The 18,874-nt window shown below is 41.8% G+C and overlaps 1 protein-coding gene across 7 annotated transcripts in view; it reads right to left on the bottom strand.

Moving 5' to 3' along the window:
- Positions 1 to 18,874, bottom strand: part of INVS (inversin) — a 519,828-nt gene that overhangs the window by 127,213 nt on the left and 373,741 nt on the right. For all 7 annotated transcript variants that reach the window (XM_033929645.1, XM_033929646.1, XM_033929648.1 and 4 more), the window contains exons 11-12: positions 15,324 to 15,553; positions 5,395 to 5,501 (exon numbers count right to left, since the gene is read on the bottom strand). In XM_033929645.1, the coding sequence (XP_033785536.1) occupies positions 5,395 to 5,501; positions 15,324 to 15,553 (337 nt within the window). The remainder of the gene's footprint in view (positions 1 to 5,394; positions 5,502 to 15,323; positions 15,554 to 18,874) is intronic.

Raw genomic sequence — 18,874 nt, 5'->3', positions numbered from 1 at the left:
CCACCGATGAAAACAAAAACTGTGGATACAGATGTTCTGTAGATAATTTCTTAAACACTGGCATATAAAACCATGAAAATTCAATTAAAAAAGTACAATGATAAAAAATACTGTGATAAAAATCCAAACGGACCCTACACAGTCCATGGTACGGCAAACACACCTTCCTCAGAGGTCAAATGATTTGCAAACTCACATATAAAGAATTGGACTGAAAACAGTCTATTGTCTTTAAACTTGTGAGCATTTTTTATTTTTTCTTTTGCTACTTCAGCTTGTCTGTGGTGTTCTTTGCTCAGATGTTTAAAGTCAATAAACTGTTTTCAGTCCAATTCTTTATATGTCAGTTTGCAAACCATTGGACCCCTGAGGAAGACGTGTTCGCCGAAACACAGACCGTGTAGGGTCCGGTTGGATTTTTATCACAGTATTTTTTATCATTGTACTTTTTAAATTGCTAAGTTCACTTGCTTAGCTTATGTGAGCCCCGGCTGAATATTAAACATAGAAACATAGAAATAGACGGCAGATAAGGGCCATGGCCCATCCAGTCTGCCCACCCTAATGACCCTCCCCTATCTTTCCTCTGTGAATAGATCCCACATGTTGATCCCATTTGGCCTTAAAATCAGGCACGCTGCTGGCCTCAGTCACCTGAAGTGGAAGATTATTCCAGCGATCAACCACCCTCTCAGTGAAAAAGAATTTCCTGGTGCGCACATTAGGTCAGCAACTGCATAAGCTTGTTTGTTTTTTTAAAGAACTCCTGAATTCGTTCTGCCCCCCCCCCCCCCCAATGCTCGCTCCCTAGGGTTATCAGATGTCTAGGAAAACCCGGACATGTCCTCTTTTTAGAGGACTTTCAGGATGCCCAGAGGGATTTCCAAAACCTGGCAGTTTTTGCAGGTTTTGGAAGTCCCTGAGCTGGGGGCTGTGCCTGGAGAGCCTCTGCGCATGCACGGACGTTGACGCGATGGCATCACATGCACACACGCATGTGCATGACATTATTGCGTCGCCATCCGCACATGTGCATAGGCCTTCCAGACACGGGGCTGGGGTAGGGCAATGCAGAACTGGCGAGGCAGGGGGCAGAATAGGGTGGGGCCAGGTTTCCTCTTTTTTAAAGATGTAATCTGGTTTCAACTGAATTATGATAAATCTTTGGCATTAGCTACTGCCGAAGCGGTGCGATTGGAGTGGCCGGGGCAGTTTCCATTACGGTGGGCGGATGGTGTGTTCAAATATTTGGGAGTGCAACTCACGAGCTGTGTGGGTCGGATATATCGTGCTAATGTAGATGCTTTGTTGGCCGCTACAGAGGGTAGTTTTGCACAGTGGATGTCTCTGCCTCTTTCTTTTTACGGTAGGGTTCATTTGTATAAGATGGTTATTTTTCCCCGCTGGTTGTATGTACTCCAGTTGCTGCCTCTTTGTCTTCGCCGTAGTGATCTTCAACGGCTTCATAGGCAGCTGACCCGATTCCTCTGGCAGGGCAAGAAGTCTCAGATATCGATCTCTTATTTGTTCGGCTCGGGGAGGATCGGTGGTGTGGGACTCCCGGATATCGGCCTCTATAATCTGGCTTGCTTGCTGCGATTCTTGGGTGACTGGTGATTACGGAGAGATGACTATCTTTTTCGGGACTTTGAAAATGCTCTTTTCTCTCCTTGGCACTTGTTTTTGTTGATTCAGTTGCCTGTTCGTCTCTTGCCCCCCGCGCTCCGATCCAATTTTATTCTTTGGTTGTGGCGTTTTTCTTGGAAGGCCTTGGTCGGGTTGCTGGGGGGGGACCATCAGGTTTCGGATCAGTTGTCTATACGGGGGAATCCGCAGTTCCTGCCTGGCTGTGATAACCCTGTCTTTGTGCGATGGACTGGAGAGGGGTTGCTTCTTCTTGAGCATTTATTGGACGAGGAGGGTGCAATAAGACCTTGGGGGAGATTTTCCCATGCTTCATTCCTTGGGTGTGGGAGGTCTGTTTGCATATCAGCAAACTCATCATTATGTGAGGTCCTTGGCACGCCCGGGCTTACGGTTTCGATTGGGTCACCAATTTCGTCTCTTTTTTGCCCAATTTGATGCTTGTGGCTTGACGGTGTCTGCGTTGCATGGGGCGTTGCGGCAGCTTATTCCTCAGAAGTCTTATACGGCTTTGGAGTACCGCTGGGGTAGAGATTTGGGCATACCTGGTGAGTCCTTGAACTTTCCTTCCCTAATTGGTCGTATCTCTTCTATTTCTATTAGTGCAGAACTGAGGGAATGCCAGTTTCGAGTGGTTTATCGAGCATATTTTTCCCAAGAGCGGGTCCACAAGGTTGGGGGCATTTCTTCTCCAATCTGCCCTAAGTGTACGCTGGGTTGCAACTCCTTTTTTCAAGCATTTTGGGGATGCCCTCAAGTGAAAGTTTTTTGGAGAGCCGTACTCCGCTTCTTGGAGCGGCTTGTTGGTCACGCTATTCCGATGTCTCCGGTAGGCTTGCTTTTGAATAGATATGAATCTTTGCGAGTGCCTGCTCAGAGATATCGGTTGTTGATCCGGAAAGGTGCTGTTATAGGAAAGAAGGTCATTCTTAGCGTTTGGACGCAAGACATAGCACCTGCTTACTGGGCTTGGAGGAATCGATTTCATAATTTGATGCTCTTGGAGCAGCGCCATGCTAGATTATCTGTCAGGCGGTCGAAGATTTTCCTGCAGACCTGGGACCCCTATATTTCCTCGCTTTCCCCTAGGGCCAGAAGTCTGGTCTTAAATTCATTTTGTTGCTGATACCCTATGCTCTTAGCTGTTTCCCCGGGTTGGTTGGTAGGTGTTTGGGTGAGTGTGACTGGAGGGTATGAGTGGTGGGAAGTATGTGGAGTTAGGTGGGTAGGGGGGGATTCCATTCTGTGGGAGGGAGGATGGGATTCGGTTGTTTTGTTTGCTATGTGTTGAGCGGCATAAGAAAACAGCTTGCTCAGCATACTCCTTTCTTGCTGGTTTTTGGGTATGGGTTGGGTTTCATGGTGTGGGTTCGGGTTAGGAGTGGGGGTTTGGGCTTTGGAGTGGAGGGGGTTTGGGGTGGATTCATTGGGTGGGGTGAAAAAGTGTTTGGTGGTACGTTTGGTGTTTGCGACCTTGTTGTACTGTTGTGCTGTAATGTATATTTACTGATAGTGCACCAATAAAACATGATTTATACTAAAGATGTAATCTGGCAACCCTACTCCAGCCTGCAGCAAAACCTCCCCTCCTTGGCCAGGACACCCACCTCTCCTTCTCTAAACAGCTGGTAGTCCAGCGTGGAGCATTGGGTAAAGGAGTGCAATTCCCTCCCTCCTGCCCCTTGCCAGGAACTCTGTAAAATGGGTGCTGTGATCTCTTGCAGCAGCTCACAGTACTTCGTGTAGTAATACCCCCTTCACGGGACCGGCAGGTATTCTGGGCCTACCTGAATACACAGGGGTGGGAGGGCATGGCAGGGGAGGAGGTTTTGCTGAGGGCCATGGGGAAAGTGAATCAGGGGCTCTGTTTTAAATTTTAAATAAAAGTTATGTGGCTGGCCCACTATTCAGTCGGAGCTGCATAACTCTTATGTGGCCCTGGCTGAATATTGACCAGGCCGCCCTAGTTATGCCCTGATATTTAGTGCTGATGTCAGAACATGGCCTGGCACTGAATATCAGGGCATAATTTAGCCAGAAATGATCAGCATGTAAAAATTATCTGTGGTGAGGGGGGGGGAATGCATCTAGAAATGGTGCAGAGAAGTGTGATCAAAATGATAAAGTACGTGCAACAACTCTTTATGAAGAGAGGTTAAAATGTATAGAGAGCTCTGCAGCTTGGAAAATAAAAGGTGAGGTGGAACAGTTTTTATTTATTTACAGATATTTGATATGACCAAATGTTGCTGAGCGGTTTACAAAATGCCGGTTTTTGAAAAGCCGTCCAGACCACGGACAGGTCCTCAAAAGGAGGACATGACCGTGGAAATCCGGACGTCTGATAACCTGGGCAAGTCACTTAATCCCCCATTGCCCCAGGTACATTAGATAGAGTGTGAGCCCACTAGGACAGACAGGGCCAAACGCTTGAGTACCCAAATGTAAACCACTTAGACTATAAGTAGTATATAAATACTACAATAAATAAAATGTTGAGTTTGATTTTCAAGTTTTGATATTCTGTAAAGTAGGGCATAAATATGGGTAATATATTTAACATCTTTCTTCCCATTCAAAAAATTCTGGATTTGACATTAAATACGGTAATAACACAAGTATTTTTAACAATATGACTCAAACCATGCATAATTTTATATAACTGTTTCTACTGGGCTAGCTCCCCCAGTCTGCTGTCTCTTGAGCCTGGGTAGGAATTCACATGTTAGAAAGGCAATGTGCTTACTCTGGAAGAGAGGGAAGGTGATTTTTTTTTTTTTTTTTGGGGGGGGGACTACTACGGTTGTCCTGCAGCACACAGGGAGCCATCCTTTCAGCTTTTCAGGCCTACAACAAATGGGTGAGGTCATTCGGCCATACTACAGAGCATTGGTTCCCAAACCTGGTCTTGGAGGCATCCCAGCTAGTGAGGTTTTCAGGATATCCAGAATGAATATTCATGTGAGTAATCTGCATGCAGTAGGGACAACTGTTGTAGGCGAGGGTGCCAATGCAGCATAGTATCAAAGCAAAAGTCAGAAGCCACAATCCCTCAAGCAAGTCCTGCTACTGTTACCTTTAAGAAACAGGTGTCAGATGTCTTTTTGGGTTTTTAAAAATTATTTATTTATATAGTTTTACATTTTCATCAAGCATAACAATCTTGACAAAGGATCAGAATATGCACAAATAGGAAATAAAAATTAACATATGCATACGCATAAATGTATAAGAAATACAAAACAATTATTTAGTCCACAAATAATGGATTCAAGACATGGAAATAAAAAATAATGATACATTCCACTGTAATAAGAAAATTATCCTAAACAGAGTAACAGCCGATGGTCAGGTCATAAATCAATGGACTAAACCGACCCTTCCTTTAATCCTAAAAAAATCTATTAATTGTTTAGGCTCAAAAAAAAAGAAAATTTTTATTTTGATAGGAAATAAAACATTTCGCTGGAAACTTTAACAAAAAAGTAGCTCCGAGGGCTAGGGTCAGATGCCTTTTTGAAGATTTCACATAGGTGCCCTGTTATAAAATTAGCTCTTCAAACCATATAAACAATTATACATCATTTTATTCCTTTTCTGGACAGTGGCGTTTGGTTTTGTTTTATCATATTTTCCAAATGTAAAACATTGTTCTTTAATTGTATCAAGAAGTAAAGCAGTCTGAAATGTGTATATATAGCATGACAAGCAATTTGTAAGCGGAGTCAGAAACAAGTAAATGTTCTGTACCTTTCTTCACTGTTCTCCATTTGATTCGGGAAAGCGCTGAAGCCCAGCAGTAGCTTCACAGCATCTAGGTATCCATTGTTACAAGACCAATGCAACGCCGTCCTTCCCTAACCGCAAGGGCCAAGAAAATGGACTTTTGAGTAATGATGTATTAGTATTCAAATTTACTATATCCAAATATAATCAGTGAAATCAAAGCTAATATGGAATTGATATAAAACACTTTGGCCCTATTCTATAAAGTCCGCCTAAAGTTAGGCACAGATTCTATAAAACTTAGGGCTCCTTTTACTAAGCTGTGATAGCATTTTTAGTGCGCGCTAAACCTGCGCTACCCAGCTAGAACGTCAGCTCAATGCTGGTGTTAGCATCTAGCGCATGCAGCAATTCTACGCACGCTAAGCGTGCGCTAAAACCGCTATTGTAACGTAGTAAAAGGGGCCTTTAGGCACCCATTATAGAATCATGCTCAGTGTCCTAATATTTAGGCATCCCCAATTTATGCCAGGGTTTTCTATGTCTAAAGTTAGGTGCTGATATCACAGCCTAACAGCACCTGATTCAGAAAGAAACTCCTAACTCAAGAACACGCCCATGATCTGCCCCTAACCATGCCCACTTTTAACATAGGTGCCTTCTTTTTATAGATTACACTTCTCCCTCCGGATTCGCGGGGGATAGGGCAGAGCCGGACCACGAATGGTGAAATACCGCAAATATCTTCTGGTCCAGCTCTGACCCACCCCTGCCTTTCCCCTGGCATCCCGGCCTTACCTGGTGGTCTAGCGGGCTTTCGGGGCAGGAGCGATCTTCCTATGCTCCTGCCCCATGCAGATCGCCAATAGGAAATGGCTGCCGTGAGTTCCCATAGTCTCTCGAGACTAAAACGGGAACTCCCCACAGCCAGAAGTGGTTTTCAAAGGTGATGATGTGGAAGAACTGAAAGAAATCTTGGTGAACCTGAAAGACGTACTGAGCCAAATGAACAAGTTAAAGAGTGAAATATTACCTAGACCAGATAGTATACACCCCAGGGTATTGAAAGAATTCAAACATGAAATTGCTGATCTGCTGTTGTTAAAATCATCTGTAGTACTTGAAGATTGGAGAGTGGCCAATGCTATGCTGATTTTTAAAAAGGATATTACATCCAACAGTTTTATTCCTCACATGGGAATCTTGAATCATAATCCACACTGGGGAATGATCAGAGATAACTGTTGGACCTATAATAGCCTCTAAAGTTTTCCCAAATGTCTTATGATCCAGGAGTATATAATCTAAGTGAGCCTGAGTCAAGTGTACCCGAGGTATATGAGTATAATCATGAACTGTTGGATGTAATGCCCTTTTTAAAAATCAGCATAGCATTGGCCACTCTCCAATCTTCAAGTACTACAGATGATTTTAACAACAGCAGATCAGCAATTTCATGTTTGAATTCTTTCAATACCCTGGGGTGTATACTATCTGGTCTAGGTAATATTTCACTCTTTAACTTGTTCATTTGGCTCAGTACATCTTTCAGGTTCACCAAGATTTCTTTCAGTTCTTCCGCATCATCACCTTTGAAAACCACTTCTGGTTTAGGTAGATCTACATAAGAACATAAGAATTGACATAATGGGACAGACCGAAGGTCCATCAAGCCCAATATCATGTTTCCAACAGCAGCAAACCCGGGTCCCAAGTACCTAGATAGATCCCAAGTAGTAAAACAAATTTTATGCTGCTTATCCTAGGAATAAGCAGTAGATTTCCCCAAGCTATCTCAATAATGGCCTATGGACTTCTTTTTTTAGGAAATATCCAAACCTTTTTTAAACCCTGCTAAGCTAACTGATTTTTTTTTTTTTTTTACCACATTCTCTGGCAACAAATTCCAGAGTTTAATTATATGTTGTGCAAAGAAATATTTTCTCCAGTTTGTTTTAAATCTATTACTTGGGGCTCCTTTTACAAAGGTGCACTAGCGTTTTAAATGCACGCACTGGATTAGTGCGTGCTAGCCAAAAATCTACCACCTGCTCAAAAGGAGGCAGTAGTGGCTAGCGCGCGCTATTCTGCGTGTTAAGGCCCTAGTGCGGCTTTGTAAAAGGAGCCCTTAGTAGCTTCATTGCATGCCCCCTAGTCCTAGTATATTTGGAAAGAGTAAACAAGCGATTCACATGTACCCTTTCCACACCACTCAATATTTCATAGACCTCATAACCCCTGAGCCATCTCTTCTCCAAGCTGAAGAGACCTAGTCACTTTAGCCTTTCCTCACAGGGAAGTCATCCAAACCATTTATCATTTTTGTTGCTTTTTTCTGTACCTTTTCTAATTCCACTTGTATCTTTTTTGAGAAATGGTGACCAGAATTGCATAACGATGTCCACGCATAGGTTGTTTCAACTTTGGAAAAAGGTCAAAGTCTGGTAGACTCATGTCTGGACTGTAAGGAGCATGAGGTAACACCTCCCAGCCATATTTGTGTAGTTTTTCAATGACAACATTCCCTATGTGCGGGCGAGCGTAATCGTGAAGAATGAGTGGCCCAGCCAAGAGCAACTGAAGTTGGGTTTTGTGCATTTTTTACAAAAAAGTCACTGCTGTTACACTTTTTCCACATGGAACTTTGTCTGTGATAATGATGATGCCTTCATGATCATAAGCAAAAATCATCATTTGTTTGTTTTTTGATTGAGCTCATAGAAATTTTTTTGGTCTTGGGGGAAGATGGAGCTCTCCACTCATCATTGAAAAACTACATGAATACGGCTGGGAGGTGTTACCTCATGCTCCCTACAGTCCAGACATGAGTCCACCAGACGTCGATCTTTATCCAAAGTTGAAACAACCTATGTGTGGATATCGTTTTGCATCTCTGGAAGAGCTTTCTTCCACCGGTACCCGAGACATTCGGCAACTGAACAAAAATGGTTTCTTGGATGGAATAATGAAGCTTCCCGGACATTGGGACTCAGTTATTGCAAAGCAGGTAGACTATATTAAAGGATTGCAAAGAAATACTTGAAAAAAAAACAAAAAACCATGTAAATAAAAAAAAAATAGTGTGCATTATTTATGATATGACCCTCGTATTTACTTTCTTAGCCGCCACTGCACACTGAGCTAAGGGTTTCAACGTATCCTCAATGATGAAAATTAGATCCTTTTCCTGCGTGGTGACTGCTAACATGGAAGCCTGTATCATGTAGCTATAGTTTGGGTTCCTCTTTCCCACATGGATTACTTTTCACTACTGTTGTATCTTTCCACTATAATTTTATTAATTATCTGCTTAGCTGCTGTTTTACTTGCTTTAATCTTTTATTTTTCCAGATTGCCTACCTGTTCTCTGCCGCCGGTGTCACGTCGTGGGCCCCGCTCCCAAACCGGTAGATGATAGTTAATTACAAGCTCCTTACGGCGCACGCCTCCTGCTCCTTAATGTGCTCCTTTGTGCGCAGCCTTTCTGTGCTCTTAAATCCTTAACTATTAGATTCATACTAGGCCTGTGTTTAACTGAACTTTTCATTTTTTCTCTTTTCTTAATGTTGTATCCTCTCACCATCTTTACAACAACTTCTCCTAGAATAGGTCCTTCTTCTTCAGAAGCCCTCTCTAATATTTCGTTTTTTGGGGTCATGGACCACCTAATATCCCCAAAACTCCCTCTAATCATTTTTCAACCCGATATGCCCTCCCACGTGTGACTCAAATGTTCCATGTCACCCATACACCACCTGTCTCCCCGGGACCTCAACTAAAAATTGGCTCTCTCAAGACTAAATATCACCATATTAAAGATCTCATTACTCAATACTCTCTTGACATTCTTTGTCTAACTGAGACTTGGCTTTCTGACAGAGAAGAAGCCTACCTCTCCTATTCCTGCCCCCTTGGCTTTTCCTTTCTCTATAATCACCGTACTCATAAATGTGGCGGAGGGGTTGCAATTATTTTCCGTGATGCCCTATCTATTTGCATAGAATGCTTGCCTCCTAATTCCACCATTGAATACCTTCAATTCAAAATTAACTCCACTCCTATAATTGATGCTCTACTTCTCTACCTACCCCCTCCTATTACACGAGATAGTCTATCCAATTTACAATCCCTTCTACTAGACTTCTGTTCATCAACTTAGAATCTTATTCTACTTGGGGACTTCAACATCCACTTTGATGAACCTAACAGTGTTACTACCGCTGAAGTTCTTACCTTTATCAATAATCTTGATTTATCGCCTTTATTAACTGACCCAACACATCAGGCAGGCCACATAATCGATATGATCCTAATACCTACCCGTTCTAAGTACCATCTTGGCCCTAGCTGGCCCCTTCCCTGGTCTGATCACTATCTTGTGTCAATCAATCACACAGCAACACCACCATCTATGAAACCAGAATCAAAAACCATTAAATATCAGGATCTTACTAAACTGTCTATGGAAACAATTGCAGCAACCTTTAACCTAACATTCTCTGACACATCTTCGCTATCTGATCTTTCTATGTGATGGCACGAAGCCACGCATAAATTAATGGACTCCTTAACCCCTATTGCCAACCTGTTTACCTACCCTTCCCCAAAGGGATGCACCTACAAAAGATTCTTCAATAGAACTCTCTCATACCAAGCTGGCAGATGGACAAACTGCCTGACCACCCTCATCTCATCTGCCCCATCTTACTCATCCTTCAGAAAATCTCTCAAATCTCTCCTCTATGACAAATTTCTGGAACCTCCCCCATCACCAAATAATCAAATACTTCCATCCTATAACTGATACTGGTAATCTTCTTGACATTCACCCCCTGGATTGGTTTTTGTACATTACTTTGTTCATTATAATGCCTCTCGCACTGCCTCTCCACTATATATATATCTCTGCTGTATATGTACAGTCTCCTGCATGGTAAACCTACACTGTTCTTTGCTGTATAAACACCTTCACTGAAAATGTACAGTTTGCATTGTATCTTTGCTGTAAATGTACAGTCTCTTACACTGTAAACCACTTTGAACTGTTTGTGGTACTGCGGTATATAAAAATAAAGTTATTATTATTTTATTTTATTTCATCACACAAACTTTATAACCCCTGGTATACTACAGAGCTAACTCTATACAAAAAACAACTTAGAGCTCTAGAAAGACAGTGGAGACGGAATAAAACCCTCACTAACTTGAATAAGTTCAAAGAACATGCAATTTTTTATAAATCCAAAATAATCCAAGCTAAAAAGAAATATTTCACAAAGAAAATCGAATGCGCCAAGAACTCATCAGTCTTATATGCAGTATTAAAATCTATTAGTCCTCAACCTCACATATGCAGCATTGCACATTCAGATCTACCCTCAGCCCAGGATTTTTTGCCGAAAAAGTCAACAATATCAGACAAAATTTGTCCTTAAAAATGTAACCTCTAGATACCGTTTTCTCTGCCTCTACCCTCCCCACTTCTAAATGTGCCAGGTTCAATCTCCCTACCTTAAAGGAGATTGAACGTCACATTCATAATATTAACATCAAGAGCTCCCAGGGTGAACCTATCCCTCCATCTATCCATAAACATTTCTTTACTCTTTTTGGCACCTACATTCACATCATGGTTACAGAAAGCTTACAACAGCGTAGCCTACCCAACTCATGGAAAGCCTCCATCATCAGGCCAATTTTGAAAAATCACAAACATAGCCCACATGACAAATCAAATTACCGGCCCATAGCCAATTTTCCGTTTCTGGCAAAACTAACAGAAAAAATTGTTTTTTTCAAAATTTCATAATTCATCGAAAAGACAAATATATTACACCCTAATCAGACAGGTTTTGGACAACACCATTCGACAGCGCACTCATTAATTGGCATGTCAACAGTTGTCCACTACCATTTGGATCATAATTCTGTTGTTTTAGTGTCTCTTGATTTCTCACCAGAATTTGACACCGTTGATCATGATCTCCTCCTAGGACGACTAGAATCGATCGGGATTATTGACCAAATCTTGGCATGGTTTCGTTCAAACTTTACCGACCGCTCCTCTATAATCTCATTTAACAACACTGTCTCAGAAACTTGCAGTACTAATTTCGGAATCCCTCAAGGTTCAATTCTTTCTCCCCTCTTATTTAATATTTTTCTTCCTCCTCTGATCACTCTCTGCCAGTCGATAGGATTCAGTGCATTTGCCTACGCAGATGACATTTAACTTCTTCATCCCCTTGATCCGGAAAATCCCTCAGAAATTTTTTCCATTAATGAAAAGCTTCTCCAAATTCATCACTGGCTTGATAAAAATAAGTTGTCACTCAACGTCAAAAAAAAAACCCCAACGTAATGCTCTTTCCTTGGAAAGAAGGAATCAAGCTTAACAATCCCATTACATTAGTTGGTACTACTCTTCAAACGGTCACTTCAATCAAGATACTTGGGGTCATTTTTGATCAGAAATTATCCTTTCATGAACACATTAGCAGTGTAGTCAAATCTACATTCTTTAGACTGACAAATCCGTTTGGTTTCCAAATGGTTAGAACCCAAATCGCTCAATATCTTGATCCATTTGCTGGTCATATCTAGAATTGAGTACCGCAATGCTCTGTTCATAGTAATCTCTCAAAAAGAGATTAGACGGTTATAGCTTATTCAAAATGCTTCCATCAAACTTATTTGGAAGGTGAAGAAATTTGACCATATTACCCCACTTCTTGAAAAATCTCATTGGCTTCTAGTAGTACACCGAATAAATTATAAAATCTGCATATTAATTTTTAAATCAATACTTCACAAAACCCCGGCCTTTATTGAGGGTGTCTTAATTCCCTATACTCCCATCCGACACTCAGATCTAATAACCAACACTTGTTGGTCGTTCTTACTTTGAAATACTCAAAGACAATATATTTTTTTCTGTTGTTGCTCCACAACTATGGAATTCATTACCAATATATATAAGGGAAGATCATCTTATCAACAGTTTCAAAAGCAAGTTAAAATGTTTTCTTTTTAAAGATGCGTTTAACTGCTAATTTTTCTCTCTTTTCTTAAAACATTAGTATCTTGTTAATATCAGCTAAACTATTAGTGTTGTCATTCCCCCCCTATCATTCTTTCCCTTTTCGTCTTTCTTTCCTCTCACATATTGTATTTCTTCCCTCATTTTCCCCTCTGGGTCTGTTCATGTTTTTTGTTCAGTGTATATCAATCAGGTTGTCCCCCTGAATTGCAAAATGTTTTTATATGTTTTTAGACTTGTACATCGTTTTGCATTACAATTTAGTGATTCATCAAACTTTTAATAAAACTTGAAAACAATACTATTCATCAATCTAAACCAATTGCTGTGTTTTTTTAATATATACTGTGTTTCCCTGAAAATAAGCCCTACCATGATTTTTGGAGTAGGTCTTAATATAAGCCCTACTCCTAAAATAAGCCCTAGTCCCTGCAAGCCTAACCCAAATGTCCCTGGATTTTCCGGCAGCAGCTCTTACCCCACCCCCCTGCCCCGTCCCTCCCGTCTGAACCCCGCCAACCCTCCAACCGCGAGACCTACAAAGAGCAGCATTGGCAGCACTCTAAACAGGCTGCTTTGCGGCCTTCTCCCGCCGGGGCATTCCCTCTGCCGCATCACTGATGATATCATCAGTAACACCTCACACGGAAGGCCCTGGCGGGAGAAGGTCGTGTAGTAGCCTGTTTAAAGTGTTGCTGACTCTGCTCTTTGGAGGGAAGTAAGTAGGTCTCATGGTCGGCGGGGTTTGGATGGGAGGATGAGATGGAAAGATAGGAGGGTCAGCAGGGGTTCAGCTGCGCGGCGGGGGGGGGGGGTCGTCTGCTCAAGGGTTCTGCTGCACGAGGGATGGGAGGGAGGGAGGGATAGAAAGATGCTGTAAAGAAGGGATAGAGGCTGTGCAAGGGTTCTGCTGCACAAGGGATGGAAGGGAGGGAGAGATAGAAAGATGATGTGCAAAGTGCAAGGGTTCTGCTGCACAGAGGGATGGGAAGGATAGAAAGATGCTGCAGAGGGAAGGCACAAGGGGATAGGTGAGAAGGGAGGAAAGATGCTGCACATGTGGGGGAGAGAAAGGAAAGAGGAAGAATTGGGGTGAACGAGAGGAAGGGATGGTCATGTACATGAAAAAAAATTAAACCTACCCAGAAAATAAGACAGTGTCATATTAATTTTGGGCCCAAAATATGCACTAGGGCTTATTTTCGGGGAAACACGATAGTAGAACAGAGCTTGAAATGGCACTTGTCAGTGGAGGAAAAGTTTCAGAACCCCATTGGAGAGGAAACCCTCACCCAATTTGAAAGGGTAAATAACCTCATCAGCAGAAAAACCTCCATTTGTCAAATTAGACAGTACTAATCAGTTTAAACAATTCTGATAAATATACACAGTATCATAGGAGGGGCCTTATACAACCTGGGCCAATCCAGGTGCACCAGGAAGAGGCCTAAGGCTCTGATTGGCCCGGACGCTTTATGGTAAATAGTGGGGTTCATCAATCTAACAACCAATTGCTGTGTGGTTTTTTTTAATATATAGTAGAACAGAGCTTGAAATGGTGCTTGTCAATGGAGATGACACTAAACTGTTCAAAGTTGTTAAAACCCATACAGATTATGAAAAATTGCAGGCAGACCTTAGGAAATTGGAAGACTGGAAGTCCAAGTGGCAGATGAAATTTAATGTGGACAAATGCAAAGAGAAGAACATTGGGAAGAATAACCCAAATCACAGTTACTGGATGCAAGGGTCCACCTTGGGGTTAAAAACTCCCTTGCTGTATTATAAATTATTTATTATTCTTTTCTTTAAAATTTTTTTAATGATAATTCTGTCATCTTTCATTTTCCATGAATAATTTATCTTAAACCCAGCAAAGGAACTGAGCACGCAGCCTGAACTAGGAGTGACACAGCCAAAAATAGATGCAGCGCCACTATTGAGCCCTTGCAAAAGACATTATAAGGGGCAAAACGGGTCCCATCGAGCTATAGATTTTTGCACCTATTTAAGATAAGTCATTCAGTTCCTTTGCTGGGAATTTTAAAGTAAGGAGGGGGAGGTTTAGAGGATCGATGATTGAAATATGGAACCTGTGAGTCTTGGCTAAGAGGTTTATTTATCAACATCCAAGCTGGTCTCTGATATCCTCAACACCCTTTATAAACACTCTGGCCCTGATTCTCCAAAGTGCATCCCGATTTTAGGCATCCTACAGCTGTCTAATCAGCCAATCAGGATGCACGTTTTTTTAAAAAAAATGCTCCCCAGGCAAGCCTGAAGGCACCTCCGGGAGCCTAGGGAGACCCGCAAGATGCCTAAGCTCGTCTAAGGGCCTTAGGCGGGCCTTAGGCTGAACCTAGGCGGCCCTACGCGTCTCCCTAGTAGAGGAGAAGCTTAAAATGTAGGCCAGCAAAATGCTGGCCTACATTGTAAGTAGACGCGGCCGCTATACTTATCGCGGCAAGGGATCTCTCTGCCGCTATAAGTATAGCGGGCCGCGGCCCCCTGACCAGGAGGGTGCCCAAACCCTCTGCCCGAAGACCCCCCCCCCGACACTACCGACCGCCCCCCCTTACAATATCGATAGCTGGCAGGAGGGTGCCCAATCCCTCCTGTCCGAAGACGCACCCCCCCGGCGCTAACCCCCCCAAACCTCCACTCCACCAAACCTGTTCTTAGAAGGGTCTTGCACGTCTTGAGCCGGCAGGCACGCCTCGTCGAAATGAAGCGGGCCCGCCCCTTCCCGGCCCATCCCGCCGAAGCCTAAGGCCTGATTGGCCCAGGCTCTAGAGGCCTGGACCAAACAGGCCTTAGGCATAGCGGGTCCGCCCATCCCCACTAAGTCTAAGGTCTGATTGGTTTTTAAAGAATCTAGGCCTCAGTGTCAGGAGGAGACAGAAAAATAACATACCTCTTTGTCTTGTATGTTGGGATCAGCTTTATCTTCCATCAGTACTGCCATGCAGTTAATGTAGCCTCCATGAGCAGCACACTGCAGTGGTGTTCTTCCTGCATAATCTTGCACATTAGGATTAATTTTATTTTCTATTAATATTTGGCAGACATTAGCATTTCCTCTCAAAGCTGCCCAATGAAGAGGAGAGTGCCCATCTTGATCAACCAGATCTACTCTTGCTCCACCTGTAAAAGTAAAGTAAGACTTTACCATTACCAATGTATTCAAATCTAATAAGCCATAGCTATGACAGTTTCAGAGCTATATATTTTAAACCTTTTATTTTGAATGTCTTTTTCCATGTGATTAACTAAATGGTCCTGTGATATGTGCTGACATAACTTGCATCATGATGTCTTGCAAGGTTATGTATCTTATTCATGTTTCTCCATACAGTATGAACCAGTACAAAAAATGTGAAAAGGAATGCTGTATTGGATAAACAAGCCATATATTAAAAATATGTATTAATTTTTATGGAGGGGGAGGCAGATTTTAGAAAGGACATTCAAATCAGAATTGACACGCTTAGTCTGGAACGTTTTAAGTTCCTCTAGTATTTTAGAACAGAATCTGTTGATATAGAGCCTATTTTAAAATACAAAGAAGAATAGATGACTATGCACCAGTTATGAGTAGCAGAACCATCCATTTTAGAATCATAAATGTCTAAATTATCACAAGGTCAACATGCAACATAAACATGTATATGCTGGCACATACACATATATGTTCTGAAATACCGAAGTGTGTGTATGTGCTAGAATGTAAACAAAATTATTTAAAAAAAGGAGTGGAGGAAAAAACAAAATAATACTAGACGTTTATATCTGCAACAATGAGGGCAACAGTGGATATATGAATTAGAGACAGAGGCACCAAGAGGTTTAAATTCAAACATAGATTGGTTCTATTTTTATTAGTGATTCTCTTGATTTCATTTTGTGTTTCTTTTTTCTGCCTGACCACTGAGTAAACTCAAACTTGCCATGACTGGAATGCACACTGAATGTGATAGACCGATCCTGCCATTCTACAATGACGTGGCGAAAGGGGATTCATAGCAGTCATAGCAACTCAGGCAGCGAAAATTGACCCCACCATCACCAAACTGATGATCAAAACAACAGACATCAAAGTGTTTCGGAAAGAAATCAAAACATTTCTTTTCAAAAAACACGTCCTTACTTAATATTCCCCTCCCCAATCGCACATGCACTCTCCCCAGCAAATAACACACTAGTCATCCCCTTGAACCTCATTTACGAAAAATATCCAAACTCCTAAATAAGCATCTCCCTTAGGTATCCATTTAACCTTCTCCTAAAAAAGCATCTCCCTTAGGTATCCACTTAACTGATTCCTTCAAAGTTAGGTTTCTTTCTTCAGTTGCCTATATTGTTTTCCCCACTGAACCTTGTAACTACTTGAACCCTGTCAAGTTATTCTATCGATAAATCCAGATATCTTATACTTGTATTTCTATACCACAACATGTAATTTACTTAAATCGTTGTAATGTAATTCTCTCGGTAATGTCCTGATCTCTTTTAACTGTAATCCGCTTAGAACCGCAAGGCACAGGCGGAATAGAAATCACAAATGTAATGTAAAATGTAATGTAATATATTAATTGTTGAGACGCCAAATTGAGAACAGAATGACGGAAGGATCAGAAAACAACGTCAGAGTGAGTACATAATTATTTTGAGTTTAACCACTCTAAAGAGAGCTGGATTTATGATATTAAAACTTTTTGGGTGTTTTACAGTGCTGCTCATGAGAACGTAAAAGTCCGTTTTGCCCTGAGGAAGCGGTTTCAGTACCGTGAAACGTCAGCTTGGGAAAGAAGCGCTTTAAATGGCTTAGCAGTACGAGGAAGCATGATTGCAGCTCCATTTTTGTAGAGAATCTGGGTTCTGTTTAGGATATATTTTGAAGAAAATATTTTTCAAAAGATTTGGTAATACGGTAGTCACTTTTGACAAAATTTTTTATGCCGATGATGTGGGCGGTGGTGGTTGAGCTTATGTACACTCACCAATGACCTGATGCTTTTTCTTTCGTCTTATAGTGACTCCTTGGCATGATAGTGGAGAGCCATTTATTTTGAATGAATATTTTGTGCTAGAATATACACATTTGTAACAGCCATTTAGAAATATACATGTGTATTTTTTAATTTTTTTTTTAACTGCCAGTCTGATATTGCTTTAAGGAGGAAATACACTGAGGGATTAAGGGGAGACCACTGCTCAGAATGAGCTATTTTCTAATACTTTTCCTTCATTGTCAGGAGTGCACTATACGAAGATATTAGAGAACTCAATTTGTTATTAAGCTATTCAACTCTGGTGTTCTTTACCAAAGGAATTAAGAACGTTGGACTCCGACTATTCTTTTTGGAAATGCTTGAAGATTTATCTGTTCAAGAAATGCTTATCATGCTCTCTTTTTTTCTTTTACATATTTTTTTATAATTTTGATTCACTTTGGTCCTTATCGGGAGTTGGCAGAATACAAATGATACATTACATTACATAAAACTAGGACGTCCCAATTAGCAGTTGTAAATTCTGATGTTGCCCGACATAAACATGCATTTCCTTTCTGAAGTAGAGAATACATATGTATCTTTTTATCCTACCCTAGTCCCAAACAAAACCATCCAGACCACAACCCCTTGCCAGATGCCTGTTTTAGATGTGTATATCTGGGTTATCTAAAATCAGTATTTAGACATGTATCCAAAGAATTAATACCTCAAAAATTTCAAAATTATGCACTTAAAAAAATAATACAAATTTATGCAAAAGCAAATACTTTAATTTTACACACACATAAATTAAAAAGAGATTATGTATTTAACCTGCAGTAGGATGAAACAGGGGGGAGTCTGATGGTGTAGAGGGAGACAAGTCAGGAGAGAGAAGTCTGATGTTGGAAGTGGGGGGGGGGGGGGGAATAGAGGTCATGTGATGTCAGTGGGGGTCTGTAGGAAGGTATCTGAAAATGTCAGAGAGTGAGAGACCTTAATCCCACCACCAATCTCTTTACCAAATAGAGTATCTGATCTGGTCTACAATATTCCTGGCTGCAGCAAAGCACAGTGTGAAAGGAGGACAGTGGCATAGTAAGGGTCAGGCGTCATCTTGGTGGGATTACTGGCTCCTCTCCATCTCCCTGTACCTCTTTGGCTCTTCACTGGCATGAGCAGCATCTTCAATCAGCTGCTCGCACCAGCCTCAGCTCTCCTTCTGAAGTCACTTCGTGGTTTTGCAACCCAGGAAGTGACATCAGAGGAAAAGAAGAGGCCAGCATGGGCAGTAAGTTGGAGATGCTGGGAAAGAGTTAAAGAGGTACAGGGAGGAAGGGAAGGTATGTGGCGGGGGGGGGGGGGGAGGGTAGGGGAGTCAGGGCAGGGGCGCCACTGTCCTGGACACCTCCTATCCTCGCTATGCCACTGAATGGGGTGCTTGCTCCTGCATCTCTTTTTAGCTATTTTA

The sequence above is a fragment of the Geotrypetes seraphini genome, chromosome 2 (assembly GCF_902459505.1).
Source record: "Geotrypetes seraphini chromosome 2, aGeoSer1.1, whole genome shotgun sequence".
In the NCBI taxonomy this organism is placed as follows: Eukaryota; Metazoa; Chordata; class Amphibia; order Gymnophiona; family Dermophiidae; genus Geotrypetes; species Geotrypetes seraphini.
This window is presented reverse-complemented; position numbering and strand designations above follow the sequence as displayed.